The sequence below is a fragment of the Nilaparvata lugens genome, chromosome 4 (genome assembly GCF_014356525.2).
Source record: "Nilaparvata lugens isolate BPH chromosome 4, ASM1435652v1, whole genome shotgun sequence".
Taxonomy (NCBI): Eukaryota; Metazoa; Arthropoda; class Insecta; order Hemiptera; family Delphacidae; genus Nilaparvata; species Nilaparvata lugens.
The window spans coordinates 18,536,889-18,560,177 of NC_052507.1; the positions used below are offsets into that span (position 1 = coordinate 18,536,889).

General features: G+C 34.6%; 1 protein-coding gene across 6 annotated transcripts in view; it reads left to right on the plus strand.

Moving 5' to 3' along the window:
• Positions 1-391: 391 nt before the first annotated feature.
• LOC111055321 (annetocin receptor) overlaps positions 392-23,289 on the plus strand; it is a 188,185-nt gene continuing 165,287 nt past the window's right edge. The window contains exons 1-2 of one of the 6 annotated variants that reach the window (XM_039426848.1): positions 392-1,019; positions 2,492-2,869. In XM_039426848.1, the coding sequence (XP_039282782.1) occupies positions 2,835-2,869 (35 nt within the window). In that variant the 5' untranslated portion in view covers positions 392-1,019; positions 2,492-2,834. The remainder of the gene's footprint in view (positions 1,020-2,491; positions 2,870-23,289) is intronic. The other 5 variants (XM_039426852.1, XM_039426853.1, XM_039426849.1 and 2 more) reach the window with 5 other exon arrangements.

Genomic DNA, 23,289 nt, shown 5'->3' on the forward strand with positions numbered 1-23,289 from the left:
AGAATCGAGTCTGTGGGAGAGGAGGAATATAGAACTACGTATTTACATAGTTGCTCCTTATCAAATTTTCAAGAGTGGTCTTTCGGGATTAATAGTAGTGCTACAGTTTTTTAAGTGTGCAAAAACGTATTTTATCCAGTTACCCTTTCAAAATCGTCAAACTTTGTAGCGTGTTCTTTTAGAATGAAGCCGGAAGGAACCAGGACTGGACCTAGACCTAGACCTTCATTCAAGGACAGCATGGATATCTCAGTTGAGGTGGTCGATTTGCGAGGAGAGGGTGATGCTGCGGATGAGGGTGAGAGAGAGAGAATGAGTGAGGAGCAGATTCTGTGAGCAGACGCACTGAGTGTGGACCGGTTAGATTCCGTTTCAGTTTCAGTGTGCGACGGGCAATGGTCTGATCAACTGGTCTAGCCGATCCCCTGTGCGGTTCCGTGCATCATCAGTTACGTTTCGAGTTAGTTACGTGTTCCACAATGCGAAACTTGAAATAGTTAGGATGATATTACATGAAACCCTGACTCTTATTTTCACCCAATGGACTGTAATCCAAGATTGATAGAATCATTGCCATTCAAGTGTTGATAGAAAAGTTTTTCTTCAGAGAAACGCTCCCCTCCCCTCCCATTTTTTTGGCAGGATTTTCGTCAAGATGGGTGCATAGGCGTTGCAAGACTCTGTTCTACCCAATCGATTCCCTAGCTGATGGAATCATCGAATTATTTTTAAGATGTTTCTAACCAGGAAAAAGTTTTCTCTCATATCTACAACAGAAGTATTCTTAGGATAAAAGTATAAATCAGATTTCAAAAGATATTTCGTAAATAAATTCTTCACAAGGTTTAGAGTTAGTTCAGATTCAAAAAACTCAATAAAAAAAAAGATATCCCAGGTAAAATTTCTAAATCTAATCCTATAAGTGATTTTCCGCCATATTATTTGCATCAAGAACTACTAATAGGAAAACTTCAGTTTTGGTTTTGAATCTACGAAAAAGCTGGAGATATCAGGTAGAGGTTGGTGATTTCCATCCCAAAATTTCATGTGATGCATGAGAACAATCCTTGTGATTATATAATATATTTCAATTGAAAAATCAATAACTGAAAGATTTAGTCGAAATATCAGTTAACAATTGTAGCGGTCAAGATCCTTCTAATCTCATATTTATACAATAAAAATGAAGTTCAAAACAATAGCTTACTGAAGTTTTTTAACATATCATTACTTATATCTCTTTGAGTGAATGAGTCAATGCAAATTTATTGTCAAACCATCTAAAAATGTATGTTCCATGAAATTAAGTGGAGCATGTGATATTCTACTCTCTGCAAGAGTTTCGATCATGCTCGGAAACAAAGTATCTCTCCATTTTTGAGAGAAAAAGAGAGAGAGTGAATCAGTGAGAATTTGAGGATACAATTGATCGTCTGCCAAGTCAACTAACGCTCCTGTGAGAATTTCATCAATCGGACATGGAAAGTCTTTAGCGTGACTAAAATCACACGAGCTGGAAGCTTTTTCTCCTTGGATCAGTGAGAGATGTTCCAATTCCAAAGAAACTCGAATCCGAGCAAATGAAAAGTTGATGAGGTGCTGGTGGAACAGAGCAGTTAGCTCTCAAATGGCATGAATAACATTACCCTCAATCATAAATATTCAATAAGCCCTGCAACTGCAACCCTTTATCAGCTCTTTTTCCTTCTGAAGGGCACAAAGCAATTTCCCCACTTGGAAGGTAGCTCAATATTCATGCTCGAAAAAATGAATGATCTTGTGGCTTTAGACTTCTGTAATGATCTCTGAGTTTTTAAAAAAAAGGAAAATAGAAGCATGAGATTAATGTAGAACTCTAGAGTCAAGTTAGCTAGCTCCCCAGTTTAGTGAAAGATATGATCGGAAACTGTATCATAAAAATATCCTCAACACCTTACTTCCAAATGATTCAAGAATAATAGACATTCTAAAAGATAACCAATATAAATTATTCTTCAATAGTTGATACTGGTCTAAAGGTTGATTTAGAAAAACATTGAATAGAATACACAGGAAAATTAAAAGTAATTGGATTCACAACGCGTAGAATTGAAAACAAAACTAGAAAATCCATTTCTTCTAGCTATATCAATTTATTTTAATTTACTGGCTTATACACTTAAATAGCTTGCAATACAGCGAAATTATAGATGAATTTACAAAATATAAATTGAGAAAATAATTATTGAGCTGTATATGATATGAAAGAAAAGCAATTTGTAATAACTATAGATAAGATAGCATATTGATGGAGAAAGTACATGGACCAATTATTATTAAGGACCAGCAGGCACTGTAGTCAGGGCTTATAAATTATATATTTTTAGTTCAGCTCCATAGTATCACATTGATATTCCATTCATGTGGTAGACCCACAAGGAAAAGAGACCTACAATCCCCAATTCCAAATAGCATTGATGTCGAGAGTTTGCTTATACCTTCTTCATTCTAGCAATACTTGTGAATTGTAATCCCAGTATGCATGACAAGAGCTAATTGAGAGCGAAATTGTGACCTTTCACTTGGTGCAGAAGCTACAAAACGACGTTCTTCACGTGAAGTTTCTTCCAGAATATAATTTTGTCTCCATTCTCCGAAAATCCAACAATGCCGTGATATTTGAAATACGTTCATCCATTTGTCTCCCAGTGAAAGATGAATGATAGAGACATCAGTGAGACATTGTGGGTGGTCTATTGATTACACCAATCGAGTGTTTGTGTTGTTGACGCGACCCTTTGTGAACGTTCTTGGAAGATTCAACTCTCTACAACCGCGAACATGAGGATTTCACGATGATTGAAGCCAACTACACATTCTCAACTGAAAGGTAATTAACCGCATTCATTACCGTACTTGTTTTGTGAAAGATAGAGCAATTCATTAAACGTTTCCAATGCCCTGAAAATTAATGGATAGTTTAAGGGCGCAGATTGTTAGAATTGATATAAGGATATTGAATGATTATCTTGTTGATTTTTAATGATGAATGGATGGAAGTGGGAAATGAAGGTTTTTTATAGATCTACCATACTGTTTACAATACAAATTACATTTAAATCAACAAGCAAATCATTCTGAATTCATCATATCGTTGTGATTAGCGCGTTATCATACTATTTGGTAGCAACGAACTCATCATTTATCACTCTTCAAATGGATCACTGCATTATAGTAAAAAATACGTTGTTAATACTTGTTGAATTAGACCTCCAATTTCACGTTACGTTTAACGTTTTTTGAGAGAGTTTCCAGACACTAGTCCTATTCTACAAGTGAACGAATATTGTTTAACAGAGTACAGAGAGAGAAAGACTAATGGTAGACCAGTGTGCACTGTAGTAGCCTACTGGATTTGGGAGTTTGAGAGTTTGGGGATTTGAGAGTTCAGTAAGTTATCGAAACACTCTTCGAATTCGAACTCATCCACGATTGAACTAGCGAAGAATTTTATGTATTACTTACTTTTAATAGGTCTAGTTATAGTTGTTGATGAGCAGATTATGAAAGATAACTCTTACTCTAAGAATGCAATGGTATAACATTTTTGCCTCTGAGGTAATTTTTTTCATAAAGAACGGCAGAATGTACTTACGCATAGATATGAGCCTAGCAAGCTGAGCTCACGTTGAATGGACTCCATTTTGCCATTCAGGATAAGGTAATGAATTGCACCAATAACTAATAATTTCACAGTTACTGAATTGGTAGGTTAGTACTGTTAACTAGTTGGTTACTATTAGTAAATTCAATTCATGGTTAGTACTGGCTGTACACATCGCATAGATAGTAGGAGGCATGAGGTTGTATAATTTGCTGATTGGTGAGGTCAATTATGTTTGAAACTGATTGCATTACTGTAGAAGTGAATTCCAATCACATCATATTATTGAATAATGAACTATGATACTAGTCCACTCCAATTTATGAAATAGCTATTGATTTTGCAACTTCAATCAAACGCCACCAAGCTGACAGAATGTTGATTTAAAAAGTCTTCTCCCGTATTCGAAGAATTCAAAGAACCGCGTTCTTATCTATTCACTAATTGGTTAAGTTGGGTGTGAATATTCAAGGAGAAATTGTCTAGCTAAAAGCTGGAAGGTTGAGCAAACTTGTATCGATTCCAAAACGTTAGTTTATCAAGACACTCACTATTCCAAGGTCATTTACTGGAAACGAGGAAAGTTCTGCTATTGAAGTTAAAAATTATTGCAGAAGAAAATATCCTGGTGCAAAAAGATGTAGGCTAAGCTAAGAATATTATAAATTACATGAAAATATCCACGCTTCTACAAAGATAGATTCCATTGAATGATGAATAATATTATTAGAGTTGTTGAGATTCCAATACTACACATCTCAGTTCACAAGTGAAGACACGTGCCTTCTGAAATTCATTCTACTACTTGTAAATAAGATGAGAATAAGGGTATAAGCTCCTCGTACTCCATCACAAGTTTTTGTACCTTCAGTGCATCGTTATTGAGATATATACACTTCCAACTGATAAAGTACTCAGTGAGTGGAGAGAGAAATGCATAGATTCTCTATATCTTATATACCATCACTTACCTTCTCCATGATATTATTTTCTCACCATATCAGCTATTCTTATTTAGTGTGTTTTTGGCTAGTTTATCCTATGTATTCTCAATCTCTCAATTATTATCTATCAACTCTGTATGATTGCTTCTATTTCCAAATTTCCAGGAACACTTTTATACAGAAAATTGTTATGACAAAAGTGAGTCCAACCTTATTTCGACTGTTATTACAGTGATATATATAGCATAAGGTGACCATATTTGTAATGACCTCAAAGCGGGACACACTCCATTATGATGGTCAGGAGGTACAACCCCCCCCCCCTTACTGTTTGAAAGATATTTTCTACATTGATACAACAAAACGTCCTAAATTCATTATTCCATCTGTAAAAGAAAATTAGTTTAAATAAATGAGCATAGGGAAAACTCAACTGTTCAGGGAGTGATAATAGCACAATAACACTAAATGTTAAATTGCCATCAGTTGAATTGCTTTATTCATAATGAACTTAACAAAAAACACATTGAACAGTTGAATATATTGCAAGTTACACAGTAAAAATCAACTGAATGAAGTGTACTGTCCGACCGGGAGGAGAAAATGATTGGAAAACAGTTTCCTTGTCTTACTACAGTTTACTTGTCTTTGTGAAACATCTTCATTTAAAATATCATCCTCTTGTGAAAATAGTCCAGTCAAGGAAAGGTTATAGAGGGAAAATTTGGGAAGACAATTTTCGACCGCGCAGTTCTGTTAAGGGTAGTAAGGAAGTAAACATATCAAAATTCTCCCCCCTACCCTCTGTGCTAAGGTGGTGGGGGTGGTTTAAAGAATCATTTTTTGATTTCTCGCATAAAACTAAAAAACTATGTATCTCAAGGACTTAACTGTCGTATAAAAAATCAAAGCTTACATAATTTCCTACAATATTCATTTTACAACTTTTTTTATATCTCGTTTGCCACCAATTTTTTCTATTTTTGCTCTTTCAACTTCTTAAAAATCAACGGGAAAAATCCATGCTGATCATGAGCTTATAATGCATTAAATTATCTTCAATTTGATGCATAATTTCTCGCTTTTACGAATTTCCCTACACCTTTTGCAACAGCTTCAGTGTTGAGTGTGAAATCTTCATTTTTGCAACAATAGACCAATATTGATAAAGTAATTTGGAGGGAATGCTTTAAACAAAATTTTTGACTTTGGAGCTTTGTTGCATCAGTCAAGTCAGCTTTGCAAGCAGTCAAGTCCTTGAGATACAAAGTTTTTAGTTTTATGCGAGAAATCAAAAAATGGTACCTCTAAACCACCCCAACCCCCTTCGCACAGGGGATTGGGGTGGGGAATTTTGAAAATATGTTCACCTCCTTACTAGACTACATTTAACAGAGCTGTGGGGTCAAAAATTGTCTTCCCTCTATACCCTTTTTTGAGCATTCATTGCCTGGACTGAAAGGTTAATTGACAAATTAGTAAAGTTTTGTGAATAATATGCTGAGTGATAGAACTTTCAAAGTCATCATTGTCTTGTGAATAATATGCTGAGTGATAGAACTTTCAAAGTCATCATTGGATCTGATATAAGCTCACAAAGGAAACTTAAGAATGGTCTGCCTCAGGGCTCAGTTCTTGCCCCTCTCTTGTTCAGTCTGTATATTGCTGACATGCCAGAAACCTTGACTAGAAAACATGGCTATGCTGATGACTGGGTATTATCGACACAGTGTAAATCATTTGAAGAGTCAGAGGAAATTCTTACAGATGACTTGAGAGAGATGGGTAGGTACTTTCGAAGATGGCGTCTCCAACCAAATGCAAGTAAAACAGAAGTTGCATGCTTCCACCTGAACAATAGAGAAGCTAACAGAGAGCTAAGAATTCAATTCGAGAATAGAAGCCTTAAACACAATAAGGCTCCAAAATATTTGGGCGTGATACTTGATAGGACACTTTCATTCAAAGAGCACCTAACAAAGACAGCAGAAAAACTAAAAACCCGAAACAATATTATGCAAAAACTTTGCGGAACATCATGGGGAGCTTCAGCATCTACATTACGCTCTACAGCCCTAAGCCTTGTCTTTTCAGCTGCTGAGTACTGTGCTCCAGTCTGGATGAATAGCTCTCATGTTCATAGGGTTGATGTTCAGCTAAATAACTCAATGAGAATGATAGGTGGTGTTCTAAAATCTACCCCTGTGGAATGGCTCCCGGTGTTGAGTCACATCCCACCCCCAAATCTTCGACGCATGAATGCCCTTACTAGAGAGTACAAGAAGATACAGGAAAATCGAAGCCTGCCAATACATGAGGATATACAAGATGCCAATCAGAGACGTCTGCAATCTCGTAAGCCACCGGTTAGGGCGGCAATTACAGCCTTAGATTCAGGTTTCCGTATAACTGAGGCCTGGCAACAAGCGTGGTCAGCAAAGCAGAACATTGACATCCCATTTGTAACCAAAAGGCCACCAGGCTTCGATTTGCCTCGTAAAACATGGTCGGCATTGAATAGGGTACGAACTCATCATGGTAGATGTGCCTATCTGATGCATAAGTGGGGGAAGGCTGACTCCCCTTTCTGTGAGTGTGGAGCAGTCCAGACTGTGAGACACATAGTGGAGGAATGTCCCAGATCAGCATACACAGGTGCACATGAAGATTTCCTGTTGGCTAAACCAGCATCAATAGCCTACTTAAATACCCTGGAAGCATGCCTCTAATTTCCAGGTCAAAAGTGACTAAGATATTTTCATTCGATTTATATATGAATTTTCTATTGTTTTCTTTTTTTTTCGAATTTTGTGATCATAAATGTGTTGTGTATACTGCCATACGCTAAATAAAGTAAAGTTTAAAATTGTCGAAGCAATCTAACACATTTCAATATAAAAATAAAAACAAAAACAAGAGTACAGTATGTTCAGTGAGTTTTCAGGTCGCAACTGATATATATATAACATGCATATGACTTTGCAAGATATGTAAGACGGGTTCACTTGTTTTTCATCTCTCACTCATTTCAATGACGAGTGCTTCTGTAAAAGAATGAATGAATGAATAAATTGATGAAATGGATGTTCTGCTTTTCTTAAATATTCAAATCTTTCAGATTTCCTCTTCTTGCTGTTATGATCTATACAACTGTTAAGTCTTGATTTCATATACACGTTCATTATTTGCACTATTTCATGCCACTTAGTAACATATCAAACTACACCGACCATGTTGAGATATTAATCCTATTTGTCTCTCAAAAAAGGACGTTTGTGATTAATGATGTGTTAATCATTATCTGTACCATTTAGTTCCGTAGTCTTCAAATTATTATGCTCGATTCAAAGAAATGATGAATTAGATGAAATGAATCTATTTTCGAAAACTGGATTGATCAAAAAATTTGTTCCAAATTCATTGAAATAAACTAAGAGAAATAGCGAAAAGAGAGAGAGAGAGAGAGAGAGAGAGAGAGAGAGCGTGAGAGAAGAGTGAGAGAGAACCACTTTGAACGGGTGACCGAGTGAGGAAACTCCGCTAAATATCAGTTAAAAGCTTAAAAATCTGTCCCCGGAGGCTCGTAGCCCACCTAAACATGCAGGTCTATTCATCTGTTATCATCATCCTGCCATTAGTATTGAGAAAGCCCAGTTAGTAATGCTCCATTCGAGCATTGACCTTCATAAAAAAAACTTTTGAAAGGACAGTTTGAAATGAGAATAGCTACGAGGATAGCAGGGAGATGATATTTAAATCATTGAGAGTCCCTAAACATGACTCAAACTATCCTTGATATTATGTCAAAAAAATAATTGATTAATCTAGTCCGATCAATCATTAATTTACTAGATTTTCTTTCATAAATTCAAAAACTGAAAAACTTTACTTTCCTCGACTTGTCACCGACTACAATTATTAATATTTATCTAGATATCATGATGGTGCTTATTAGTTGGAGTTTTATTGATTTGCTTTCGACAACTGATGCTAATCTACAACGTGATTCATTCAATTGTTGCTGATGATTCTCAATTCTCTCTAATTTTATTCCAATCAATTCATTCGAAATACACAGAAAACTCGAAGAGAAGAAAATTACAATGGAACTTTTTCAATTGAAAGAAAGCAAATGTACAATGTAGTGGTTTACTGGATGAAGAAATAGATAATTATCATGGTTCCTATATAAATAACAGGAAGAGAGAAAGTAAAGAGTTTGAAAACAGGGAAGCAGGGATGATAAAGAGGTGGATGAGAGAGAAAAAGTTTGAGCGAGTACACTTATAACACAAACATGAGTAGGATGTTTTATCTATTCACCCCAGATAGAATTTAACAATTGGGGTCACAATCAGTGAGTAACATACATATGAATGTAACATTCTATGGAATGTTACATTTATATAGAATGTAATAGAATATAGAATTCATATAGAATGTTACATTCTATACTGACTGGTCACAATTGAATTTATTGTTCTTGTTTAAGCACAAAGAATTGATTTGGATGACGATAAACTATATCCACTAGCCTTTTTTTGAGAGGGGTTGCTCTGATTATTTCTTTGTTTGTACTCGGGTATCACTTCACATGAAGAAGCTGTAAATAATCGACCGACTCTTCAAAAAATACTGAATAGGGATCATCTCCATAAAACACGTTTTGTATCTCCAGAATGATTATATTCGGAATTTTTTTAAAATTTTTACACCAAAAATAATCTTATAACTGATTCTATTATAAATAAACATACAACTTTTTTTTGTTTGTTCAGATATAAACAAACATCAATGGTGTGTCAGGAACAATGATTATTGTAATTTATTGTAATCGACGGTTTTATTCTCATAAATCCTTTCTACACTTCCTACGTAGAGTCTTCCTTCGATGGCGGAAATCTTTAAGAATTCCCGTTCTTTAGAAAAAATGCCAAAAATAAAGTCACATATGATTATCAAATAATATAATATCAAGGGTAACTTTTCAATGATAAAATAAAAATAAATATAGTAAGCTATCCACTTTGAGAAGTTAGAGAGGTATACTGTAAAAGAGTAATAAATTGATATTTATTTTGTCATAACTCTCATTCTAGTTTCATTGGTTTATGAATTTTCTTTCCAATTCCAAGAACTTATAGTTCATTCCATTGTTTGAATATAATTCATGATAGAATACTCATTGCCGGAACAGCTCAGTTTTATTGCTTTGAATGTTGAATTCGAATTTGTATGTTGAATTCGAATTTGAATGTTGGATTCGAATTTGAATGTTGAATTCATATTTGTATGTTGAATTCAAATTTGAATGTTGAACCTCTCTTTGCTTTGGTTTCTAAAAGTTGGGAAGTCAGTCCCAGTTTTCCAATTCACGAATCACAGATAAAGTCTAACATATGAAAAGGAGAACTTCCTTGAAAGAACATTAGATAATTAGTCAAATCTACTTCAGTTCAAATTCATTGATTAGAGAACTTTTGACTCATTACCTCCTATTCACCATCTTCCATTAGTGAGTTGGGCTTACTCATTTTTGTATTCAGATAGCATTAATTAGATTGATTCTTTTTGAATAATACACGATTTCCAGATTCATTTATCATGTATTTTTGAAACCCACTTGTATTTTAGATTCAATTGGAACCTCGCCTCTATTGTTTCAAATAATTATAAGAATGACATTTTTTTGTACTTTACTGTCCTACTGAAAGTCGAAGTATCGAGAGTACTGTGATTGAACTCGTCAGGCCATTTCATTTATAATTACCATTTTCAATTATCAATAGTGATACGCTTCAAACCTATATTCAATACTGAGTGCCAACACGATGGCATATTCCACAATGATCACAGACTATTATTAGTGAGGATCAAGGCAGGTCATTGGATTGACTCATGACGAATGTTTGGTATTAGTGACCACCAGCATTACAACAGCCCACCTCAGTTGCTAACTCTGGAAGTCCGCTTTTCCAACTAATAAAAATTACCTCAAATGTCCAAAAATTAATAAAGTATCATGCTAGAGATCAATTTCTCCTGCTTACAAACAAAAGAATAACTAGACTGTATCAACCTCATTTTTAATAGAATTCCAAAACATAAGGAGAAATATGAAGACTACGAGGAATCATCTTATAATCCTGAGCTGGTAATGAGGGCGTAGGTATTCTACTATAGTGCATTTCACAAAAAGCTTAAGTGAAAAAGCTAGAGGAAGGGTCTCCTACAGCAGTAGTAAAGCAACCATATTTACTGGTATAAATTAAGGTGCTGAAACTCTTCACTCTTTTCAATGCAGAACTTGAATTTCGAGCTCAGGAACTCCAGTTCAGTACTGGAATTGAAGTGAACAGTAATGTTCACTTCAACTACTGAATTATTCATTGAAGTCTCCAGTGGAAATCGACACATGGTATGACGTGTCTTGAATGAACAGTTCTTTAGAAGAGTTTTTTTAAAATAAAATTTGTTCAGTGTTTATACCTCCTCTGAGAGAACTCTGATATTTGAAAAATGGTTATTTGTACATCAGGGACAGACATGAAAAACTTTACCTTCTAGGAAACGTTTTAGGGCGACACTTTTCTCGTGAAAAACATACTTTATCGTGATGTACACTCAATTCTTCGTCCTCCCACATTCATTAAAAAATAATGTCAACTTCCCTTCATTGGCTTCATTTGATTAGCTTCAAAGAGCTTGTTCAATCTCCACCTCCAGTCACAGACAGGGCCAGACCAGAGCAACAGATCAATGAGGGAATTAATAAAATATTATTATTATCTATTATTAAGAATTAATAGATAATCTGTTCTCAATTTTTGAAAGGAACGGGATGAATGTATCGTATTAGGGTTGAGAGTTGCTTGGAAATTGTCATATTTTTTTACAATAATGAGTATCATAGTATCAAAGTATCAAATTCTAAAAAAAATCTTGTTTCATGGACAGACAGTAAACTGCTAATTACTTTTTACTTCAGGATATTAATATTTCTCTCACACTCAGCAATCTTGTTCACAATTAATTATAGATTATTTGTTCTCAACTTTTGAAAGGCAAGGGATGAATGTATCGTATTAAGGGTTTAGAGTTGCTTGAAAATTGTCATATATTTCTACAATGATAAGTATCATGGTATCAAATTAAAAAAAATCTCATCTCATGGACAGAGACGAAACTTCTGATTAACTCTTACTTCAGGATATTAATATTTTTCTCACACTCAACAATCTTGCAAACGTTAAAGCCAACAATTCTATCATCGACCATACAGCTATAGTATTGTGAATATATGGCGCCATTCATCTTGCTTCCATTGTCATTCATTACTATCACGTGCTACTAACAATAGCTCAATACTTAGATGTATAATCAATAAGTTACTAGTAGTTTGTAAAATTCCTTGCAAAAGCACGAGGATACTCAATCCATTCAATTCAAATATCAGGCTTCCTTTTTTGTCAAGTTGAACTTGCAAGTTATTGTATTGAGCCATTGAGCGGCAGCCACTTTTACCGCTAGTTGCATAAACTTGTTTTAATGATAGCTGGCAACTTATCAGGAACTCGACAAGAAACTGAGCATTTATCACTATTACAACATCCACAAATATTCACAATCTGCATTTGTACAACTCTCAACTCAATCAGTTGATTAATTTTTGTTACCACATTCCTCTAGATTCCAATACGCATCCATTGACCTACTGTATTGAATAATTGCGTCTACAAGAGGCGTCTCTAGAAATGAATCTAGAGACGTCCAAAATATTACATCTCTAAAATGCGACTGCCAGAATTTGTAAAATTAAAGAAATATGTACATCCAAAAAAAAGCTGAGGAAGTATAAAGTCCACTCAATATTATTAAAATTAGTAACTGTTTCTTTTAAATCTCTTTTCCAACTAAGAAGCCTTTTCACTCGGGGTTCATGAAATATTCATAATTTCAAAGTAATTACTGTACAGTGCACAGTGATATTGAAAGTACAAGAAAAGTGAGGGATTTAGAAGCACAAAGGATAGTGCAACTCATTTTTATAGTGCTGTGCAATTAAGATGTCATTGTGCAAATTTTCTTCCGTTTTCCAAGTAAGAAATCCAATTTGGATGGTGAGAAAAGCGGTATGATTTAGAAAGTGGAGATGTTTTTCTCTGAAACGTACCTTACAACACTCTTCTACCTTACAACACTGAGAAGTGCTATAGATTGAAATGTTGTCAAGAAAATTGCATGGCAACTATTAATCCGGTTCAAAAATTCTGCCTCTCCCGTTGCTCTAATGCAAATCGCAGTGGTGTGCACCATAATGTTAGCTCATGGAAACATAAAAATAAACCAGTAAATAATCATTCTTTCTCCACAATGAATCAATTTCATGAATAATGAAAAACTTGTATTCTTCTCGAATCTTAGAAGATAAAAATAACCAAAACAAAACTCATAACAATCTCGAAAGATTGAATAGGTACTCCTGAAAAAATCCTTGGGGGAGTTACCATTAATTCTTTCTCAAAATATAGGCTACTCATACAAACAGATGAGCTACAGGACTTTCAAAATTTTGCAGATTTATTTATTAATTGTATCAAATTCTTGTAGACTTATTATTCTCTATTTCTACAAACTATCTCTAAGCCTATGTTGCAAAAAAATAGAGAACGAGAGAGAGTAACATCAATCATGGATAAGCTCATTCATGAAACTTTAAAAAACGAGTGACTCCTATAGGGAGGAAAGAATACTACAGTCTCGTTGCGCCAATAAATATTCGACCACAATGAAAAAGTGGTCAGCTACTTCTTTCACCTCAATTTAAGCCTGTTCATTTAAGCCTAGTTTTTAGGAACACAAAGTAAGTGTTGTAGATACCCGAGAGAAAGTCATGATGGAATAGCACTCTAGTGGGTACTGGAAACAAAACAAATGGACAAGCTCGTCTTTCAACCTATGCTCTCGTACTGACGTCGAGAATTGATGTTATTTATTCAAAGGGCCGACATGCAACCACAATCTCTGCTATTCCATCATTAATGTTGCTTTTGTTTCTTCTCAATCCTCAATCAACGTTTATTCTCCATTTATTCTTATATTCTTACTCATTCATCAGAGTAGACTTTTTTCGATTTGAATAGAACTTGGACCCATCAGAGTTTGATTTTTCTGCAAAATAATTCACATGAAATTGGATTACTTCCAAAGTCCGTGATGGAATGGAATTGGATTTGGCTCGGGAATTATTGGACTAGCCTAATCCGAGGACACGACTGTTCCAGGAAACTCATCGGAACATCAATGAATGTTATCAACTTTGAACTTGTTGGGAAGGAACGTGTTTGTGTTACATGCAGTGAGTATGACTGTATGAATAAATTCATACTCACTGGTTACATTCAGATTTTTCTATATTGACTATTCCACGATATGAATAAATAAATTTATGATAATTGAAAAGTGATAAGTAATGACCTCCATTTTCAGTGAGAAATGAATCATGCACTAAGCTTCCATTCTGCCTTTATTATAAATTGGTACAATATCAATGATGAATGATTATTATAAACTTGTGAAAATGCACAATATTCATCTCTAATGAATGTGTATGAATCAGAGAAGGGTAAATTTATCCCAATATATTTTAACTTTTTTTTCAAAGTGAGCTTTGATGATCATTAACACTTCAGTGTACTGTTCATTCAGTATTACTGCTTCCAAATTATAGAAATGTTTATCTATCAGAAAGTCTTGATAATCCTATACTATTAAACGAGCAACTTCTGTTTATATGTTTTGTAACATATTAAAATCTGATGGGTAAACAAAATCCCTATTCGGGAGAATTTTATAGGTCTGAAGTGAAATAGCTAATCTATTATCGCCAAATGCGATAACGATTATTAAAAGATTAGATAATAACAGGTATCATGGCTAAAATTAGAACAGCCGAATAGAAAAAGAAAGTTATTTGCTACTTATATTATATTATATAAAGTATTGGAAAATTTGAGGTTAGGCTTAAAATACCTACTGATCGGCGACCTAATGATCGATCAAGTCGCATAACTTAAAATCTAGCCAGACACCTTGGCAAAAATTTATTGTAAACAAATGGTATGCAACTGGAGGACTTTGGAAAGCACATGGCTAATTGTTGTAGAGGGAGAAGCAACTTATAAACCCTATAAAAATCTATTATATGTAATAAATATACTTAAACCACCAAATAAAAATTAGTTAGAATATTAAGGAAGTAGGATGTTCCTAGGCGCATGTATACAGTAGTGAATTTGCATGAACCAATCAAGTTGCAGTAATCGATGGGCGGCAATAGAGAGCCGATTCAAATGTATTTATAAATATTTCTATAAATGATAAGATTTTATAAATTTTTATTACTCAGTTTATGTATCGGACATGGTCCGAGAAAATATAAGGTATCATACCTTATGGGATATAAGTAATTGTTTAGTAGATTGGCATGGACTATTTGAACCTTTAAATGGCGTAGTAGCGAATTATTTAAATTTATGTAAACTTGTAAGTCGGAAATGAAAATTGTAGAAATAGAAGTAGAACCTGCCCACTTGCCTGCCAGACACCACTATGGAATGACACTAAAATTTGTAGAGCACAAGACCCTTTATTACATTGTACTTTTTTAAGACTTAAAGTTTAAATTCATTTATTAATTTTTCATAAGACTTAGTGATGCTGCATTAAAGCGAAAGTCATTTAAATATTTATTTAATCCCTTGGAGAAGACGACTTCGGCCACCAAAAATCCAGGACTACCAGGAAATTCGGATCGCCGCCAACAGCTTATAAAAATTCAGCACGTGAGTGATATATCATCAAAATATATAAGTTAGGGCGCCCTAACTAAACACTGACTTCGAGTGAAACGAATATAAAAGCTTATAGGGAAGGTTATAAATATTAAAATCTAATATAAAACTTGTGCAAGTCTTAAGAAGGTATAAGAAATATTTTATTGAATAAGAGTAAGTCAATTTACATATCCAAGGTACACAAATTAAAGGAATATTAAATTTTAAACTTGTAGTACAAACGCTCACTCAATCATTGATTCTATTTAATAATTTGTAATGATAATGTAGCTCTTGTTCACTGGATAAATTGGTTTATCTATTTCCATCAGAGGCCGAACCTTATGCCCTAAGAGATATATATATATATATATTATTGAGAGATATACTGAAGCTTATAGAAATTAATATATTTATAATCTATGATTTATCAATTTATTGCATTGTTGATTAAATCTCTGGGAATAATACCTTCCAAAGATTTCTATAAATTGTCCAAGAGTAATGGATTGCAAGAGCTCCCGAGCGAGCCTATAAGGATTTTATCGAAGTTGTGTTCTAAAAAAAAAACACAACCAGATTTGTATATTTTTACACTCATGCTTTACCGATTGCAGCCAAGCCAGGCAAATCGTTATTCATTAAAAAATAACGTCAGAGTTTATATGTTTAGATGTTCAAATGTTTAGATGTTCAGATGTTTAGATGTTCAGATGTTTAGATGTTTAGATGTTTGGATGTTTAGATGTTTATATGTTTGTATTTCACCGGATCTCGAAAACGGCTCTAACGATTCTCACGAAATTCAGAACATAGTAGCATAGAAAAAGGAGCATAAGGAGCATAAAGGAGCTATATTTCTTGTCTCTGATAGTAGGTTTATAAGATTCGATTGCACTAGGTCTCATCCCTGGGAAAACTTGCTGAAGGACATTGAAAGGATAATTATTATTCATCCTTGGAAAAACAGCTGATAATAATTATTCGGTTGTCTGTTGGTGATGGAAGTGAGTGAGCGAGTTCATGTGTGTGTGACTGTGTCAAAATTATGACTCAGCTGTTGAACTTTTGTAATCATTCAATCAGGTACTTAGTGCCGGTTGCAAAAAAGCCGGGTTATTTTTATTCCTGATTAATTCCAATAGAAACATCTTTTTGAAATGGTCTTCTCTGATTTGGTTTACATAAATTAATCAGGATGAAATTTAACCGGCTTTTGTGCAACCGGGCCTTTGTGAGGGAAATTTTTGCATTCCTGTGGGAATTAATCTCAATTCACTGTGATTAGATAGAACATTTCTGTATGAACTATGAATGTTATTATAATTTCTTCTTTCGTAATGAATTTTTTTATGTTTTTGTACTCCAGAGCGAAGCTCGGTTCCCGATATTAAGTACTGAAATGAGAAAATTCACGAATGTGAATAATAATCTTCTGGAACTCTTGTCGTAAAAGAGGTAAAAATAGTTGCATTCTTCAAGGTGAGAATAGAAAACAATCTGGATGTGTAATGTAATCTAATTCCATTCACTAAGATATAATTCTTCAAGATTGAAATGAAAAAAAATTCAGAGGTTAGTTCCCCAGGAGGATTGACGTGAAATAGTGTTGCAATTTTCACAATCTAAATACATTTGGGATGAAATTGGCTACTCTCTTTTTATTCTGTGAGCCAAGTATTATTGCAGAAGCTAGCAGCAATCCTTATCGCTTCATGAAAAGATATCAGAACAGGTGTAATGTTCATTATTTATAAGGAAATGCTACTAAGAGAAATTGTATTAAGACTGAATATTTTATGATGAGCCTTGACAGATTTATGTTTGTCCCAAAATTTTATTTCTGCTTGAGAAAACTGTTTTTCCTTCCACCACTTCTTGTGAAATACAGATTCTACAATAAGACTAAGTTTCTTCGTGTTCCAGGTTATTCAAATTCGTTGTCAGAGATACGAGAATCCCGAGGTGTTTCACGAAAACTTTATTCATGTTGAGTTTTGGGGATGGTATCTATTCATTTTATTTCAATATGGTATGAGAAAAATCAGCAGTTTCGCTATCTTTCAATGATGGTTCACTTTTTTCAAGTTGTTCTCCTCTCTACCCTGGTAAATTTCCATTCATATCTAGCTGAAGGCTTTCTGGAAAATTGTATAGTCATCTATTATTTATTATTTCCTATCAATAATTCTATCGTATGACAGATTTCCGCTACATGCATTGATATGTAATGACATAATATAAAGGAATGATGTAAAATCAATAGAGCCTGGGTGACTCCATATCCACGATTATTCAGGCATCAGTCTATGAAAGGTTAATAATGACTTATCTAATTATCTGACTCCAATTCAACGAGCGTTCCTCAGGTCGGTCAGATTTCAATTTGCGTTGCCTATAAAATTTAATGGACATAACCTGAAATATTCTCCAATTATGTTTTTAGAATGAAAAGGATGGTTAGGGAGGATAAGTTTTTTCAAATCCTATTATATTGAGCGAGCAATTTCTGTAAATATTTTCAAATCTGGTTATTTATATCCAACGGATCTCGAGAACGGCTCTAACGATTTTCACGAAATTTGGAACATAGAAGGTTTATTATATAAAAATTAGATTCCACTAGGTTTCATCCTTGGGAAAACTCGCTGAACGACATTAAATTCATCCTGGACTGAAACAGCAGTGGATAGTAAAAAAGTGAGTGAGCGAGTGTGAACATGTGAAAAATCAAAATATCTCATCCCCGAAATTCATAAGATGACATATATCCAGCTGTGAAAATATAAGCACGATCATTTTAGAGAATGATTGTGTTCTGTTTATCAATAAATAAATAAAATCTAGCGTGGCGCACTCACACAACTTTCCTTGCCGTTATGAAAATTAATCACCTGACGCTAGTATTCCCGCGCATCTCAAGCTTACTATTGAATTTTAAATTTTCAATTTTAGGTGAAAATGTTACTGAACATTAATTGTAGAGATTTTCATGCTCAATCTACTCCACTTGATTTTTTTCGTTTCAATTGTATCTGAAGCCTGATAATTGGGAATCTATCTGCATTGATGGGGCGAAGCTCCTGAAATTTTTACAGATATGGGACTTGTGGCAGTTGATAGAGCTTATCGATGACTATTTTAGGTATGAATTTGATCAAAATCGTTGGAGCCGTTTTCGAGAAAATTGCAAAAAACCCTGTTTTTGACAACATTTTCGCCATTTTAGCCGCCATTTTGAATTGCATCAGATCGAAATTGTTCGTGTCGGATACTTATATCGTAAGGACCTTAAGTTCCAAATTTCAAGTCATTCCGTTAATTGGGAGATGAGATATCGTGTACACAGACGCACATACACTTATACACACACACACACACACACACACACACACACACACACACACACACACACACACACACACACACACACACACACACCACACACACACACACACACACACACACACACACACACACACACACCACACACACACACACACACACACACACACACACACACACACACACACCACACACACACACACACACACACACACACACACACACACCACACACACACACACACACACACACATACACATACAGACCAATACCCAAAAACCACTTTTTTGGACTCAGGGGACCTTGAAACGTATAGAAATTTAGAAATTGGGGTACCTTAATTTTTTTCGGAAAGCAATACTTTCCTTACCTATGGTAATAGGGCAAGGAAAGTAAAAACGAGCGAAGCTCGGTGCCCCGATATTGACAATATAATAAGTTGATATTATCAAAAATATTTTTATAATTTCAAATAATAAAAACCGAATCACGAAGAGTTTAAATACTGGACAATTCAAAATACACCCATTTCAACTTGTATTGCAACTGGCCCCTGCTGAGAACTTTCCTGGCACGACCGACCCGATAATGTTCTTGAGATCCAAAATGAAATAGATGATTTGGAATTAACTCAACAAAATGAATTACTCCCCAGTAGACAGTACTCGATCTTCATCAGTCACTCGATTGTTCTGAATCTATCACTTGATCAAATGTCAATGATAATGGAAAACCCGAGAGAAAGTATTCGAGGAACACCATGTTCGAGCGCCTAGCCGTAAATTGCATGAATGTTGGCTGTGTCACACAAGAAAAGCCAACTTTATTTGTCACGTTTAACAATGAATTCACAGAAAAAGCGCGGTATTTCAGTTCCACACCGAAAAAAAAACTACAAAGAAAGAAACAGTGTAATTGATCAAAGGAAATTGAATCGTTCAACTCGAACTCGTTCCCGAATTTCAAATTACGCAAGCCGTCGAATAGCAATGCGGTACTACACGTACGGTTCACATCAATGGAGCTGTTTCATGTAAAAAAGGATCTCAAGATGCATGGACTTTTTGTATGACGTCACATCATGAACTCCCAATTTCATTCAGTTGTTTAGATGCTGATTTGGAAACAGGTGCGCTACTGAGATAAGAGCGGATGATGTGCGAAATTAAGTGACAGACTTTTAGTCGAATAATAATGTAGTGTCTACATTCTGACAGTTCAATCAAGACACGGCACAGCGCGTGCATGCTGCTGTAGCTTCTGAACTGTGTCAGCTTGAAATAGATTGGGTCTGATCTTCAAGTTGCGTATTAATATTGCGTCTTGCAATATTAGTATCTCGAAATATGTCTTCACCTTTAGTTGACTTAGACAGATCCTTGATTAGTGTTCTGATGAAAATTTGATATTCACAATAATAATAAAGGTGTTCATGCTTCAATAGTTTTTTTTCAAATTTTGAAGTGCATTTTCCAAAACACATAGCATATTTTTTATTAAGTTTTTTTCTGGCTTTGCTTACAACCCAGAAGGGAGGAGAAGTATTGGCAGACCAAGAAAAAGGTGGGAGAAAGTTTGAAGGCGGAAAAGGTATTAATGCCTTAATGCCTACCCCTGTAACAAGACGAAGAAAAAGTTTTTTTTTTATTATTTATTAGAATCACCAGTATTAAACCTTCCCATTAAATAAAATTCCCCCCTCTCTACCCCCTTTTTATGCAGCGATTTGATAGAGAACTGATGCTGGGTACAATCGAATATCCCGAAAACGAATGTTGGGACCGTTTTGACCAGTATGTAAATAGGTCCTGTTCAAATACCAATAATTTTGTATTCTCTCACTCAACTACGTACATGGAACTATGTAAAAATAGTAGCTCTGGTGGCTTCATCAAGTATGTCAACTGAATACAGAAATGCTACTATATTTAAACATTATATTATTAATGTATATTCGACTCTTTTAACCATCTACTTAGAAAGAGTTGCATATTGGTCTTGTGAAGTATTATCAAAAACAAATAATCTTATAACTTGCAGACAACTTTACTCACTTATAATTTCTCTGTTTCAGAACCTACTTATTTGTACAGTTTTGATTTTCAAGTTGAGTGTTGCCAGTGAATATTATCAGAGAACATTTGTTGAAATCCAATTGAATCCCAATTTGTGCTCCCGTTATTATCACGCTGACAACTGAAGCTACCAATCAATTGACACTTCGCACATCGTATCCTCATCGCACCCTAGTCTTACTTATTTGAAGGAGAAATCAATCTTTCAGGAACCAACTCCCTATCTACTTTCTACAGATAAGATAGTAGCAACGCATCCAATTTTGTTGCGATCTGTCTTGTTCCAGTCCAACTCACAGAGATCTCTTTCCAAGCAACTGTTTGTCGGGAAAGGTTAAACCACACGACGTTGATACTTTATTCAATCCTTTAAAACTGACACAATAGGCGACTTCTATTGTAAAGGAGAGTGATTCTGTAACCCAATATATCAAGTTTTTCCAACTTTATCTCCTTGAAATTCCAAAGATATTCTTCAATAAGAATAATCTGAAAACAATAATCTCTTGTTCCTCTTTTAATCGGTCAGGAAAAATGCATAAAAAGTTAAAAGGATCACGAATGTAAGCTAGGAAAGAATGAGAGCGTTTTTTAGACGAGGGAAAGCTGTGCAAGAAGAAGGTGGAGACTAATGTGAGGGAAAATAAAGTGGGATTGTTCCGCCCTGTGAAACTACGCGTTAAATCACTATGATTGATGAGCTTCCCCATTTACCATATTTACAGGATCTAGCTGACTATGAATAGAAGGCTCGCACGTAGAATGCAATTTTTATCAAAGTCCTCATCAGTTGCATCAAAAAAGCTTCAGAAAAGCTTTAAAACTTAGCATTATTCACCTCTTATGAAATCTTGAACATTCAGTATTATTCATTTATTTTGGGATTCAATATTTTCCAAGAAAAAGAGGTAAACAGAATAGTTAATTGTGCGCGAAAATAAATATAAGAGTACGTCATTTTCGATTGCTGGAGGTTGATTAAGTACTTTATCTATGTAGATTACAATACTGGCTAGTACACTTATATACAATAGCTTACAATACAGCAAAATTATAGATGGATTCACATAATAGAGACTAAGAAAATAATTATTATTATTGAACTGCATAGTATGAAAAAAGAAATTTGGAATAACTATAGATAATATTGTTATAGGTAGGTCGGAGATTATCGACTACTGAGGATATTTGTCAATGAGGGTGATTTTAATATTATTTTCAGAGGAATGATAATTAATTCCTCAATGGAAACAATGATGAAGATAAATTCATATCAACTTTGCGTAGCAGTAATTTTGGGAGACCATAAATCACCGGCTTATAGTGGATCGTGTAGTCGAGCTCATTAATAATAAATTAAGCTCAATTCCCTTGGTTATTCAAATTATTCGCTGACAATCTGTCATAGAAAGCCCAATTTTCAATTATAAACTGGGCTACTGTTAATGCCCCTCTTGAATAACTCCACAATAATAATTATACATTTGTAAGCACGAACCGTACCTTTGAAAAATATATTTGTGCAACCTGAAAATCTGGATCTCTCGAATAAAATCTGGATTACCGAATGAAATATTGTACCATATTAATTTTCTGGCTTCAGTCATATTTTGGTTATCAATTGCACAATTGATTAATTGACAATTAATTACAAAAATTAATTTTGTTATTGAAAGTTCTAAGCACTCTCAATTGCTTTCGAATTGATAATCGGATCCTTCTTCGTGTAGGTTGTATCTAGAATTCTAGAGTTGTTATTAATAATGCCTCTTTCTCAGAATACAGTAGAATAAAACAAAATTACAAAAAACAGAAGTGTCTACGTTATTCCATTTTGAGCCGGAGCAATTAGATAGGTGCTTCGGACAAGTTCCACGATAGAAATCAAAATCTGGGATGAAAGCTTTCTCTCCACCGTTCCATAGAATGGAAGCCTCATGTATAATTCAAATTTGAAGTACACCCCACTACTTGTGATACGGCTTTAGCTCCCTGAAAACTCTTCCGAAGTAATCAAAGTTGAGTACTCAATGTTGTAACCACTCCTGTTACATTGAAATCTTTCTTACATTCTCGGAATCTTTCAAGTTCGAAAGTTAAAATTAGATGAAAGTCACCTATAAATTGTTACTCTGTTGCATATCCATACTTTTTCACTGTCTAAGTGAGCAATACCCATACACTTTTTTCAGTATCACTCTTGCTACTTTTAAACGAGATCTGTAGGCTTTTCCCTTCTCAGTTTTCTCACTGTATTAGAGTTATCAATGAGGTGTAGAGCTTGGATGTTCTGATGATTATGAAGAGTCTCTTCATGGTTTTTGGCAGCCTTTGTGATCATGACATCGACTTCTTCCATCTGCAGGTCCCTGTGGATATCCGAGTTTCTGACAAAGTATAGAGCATTGACAGCATTCCTCAGAACCTTGTTCTGGAATTTCTGGATG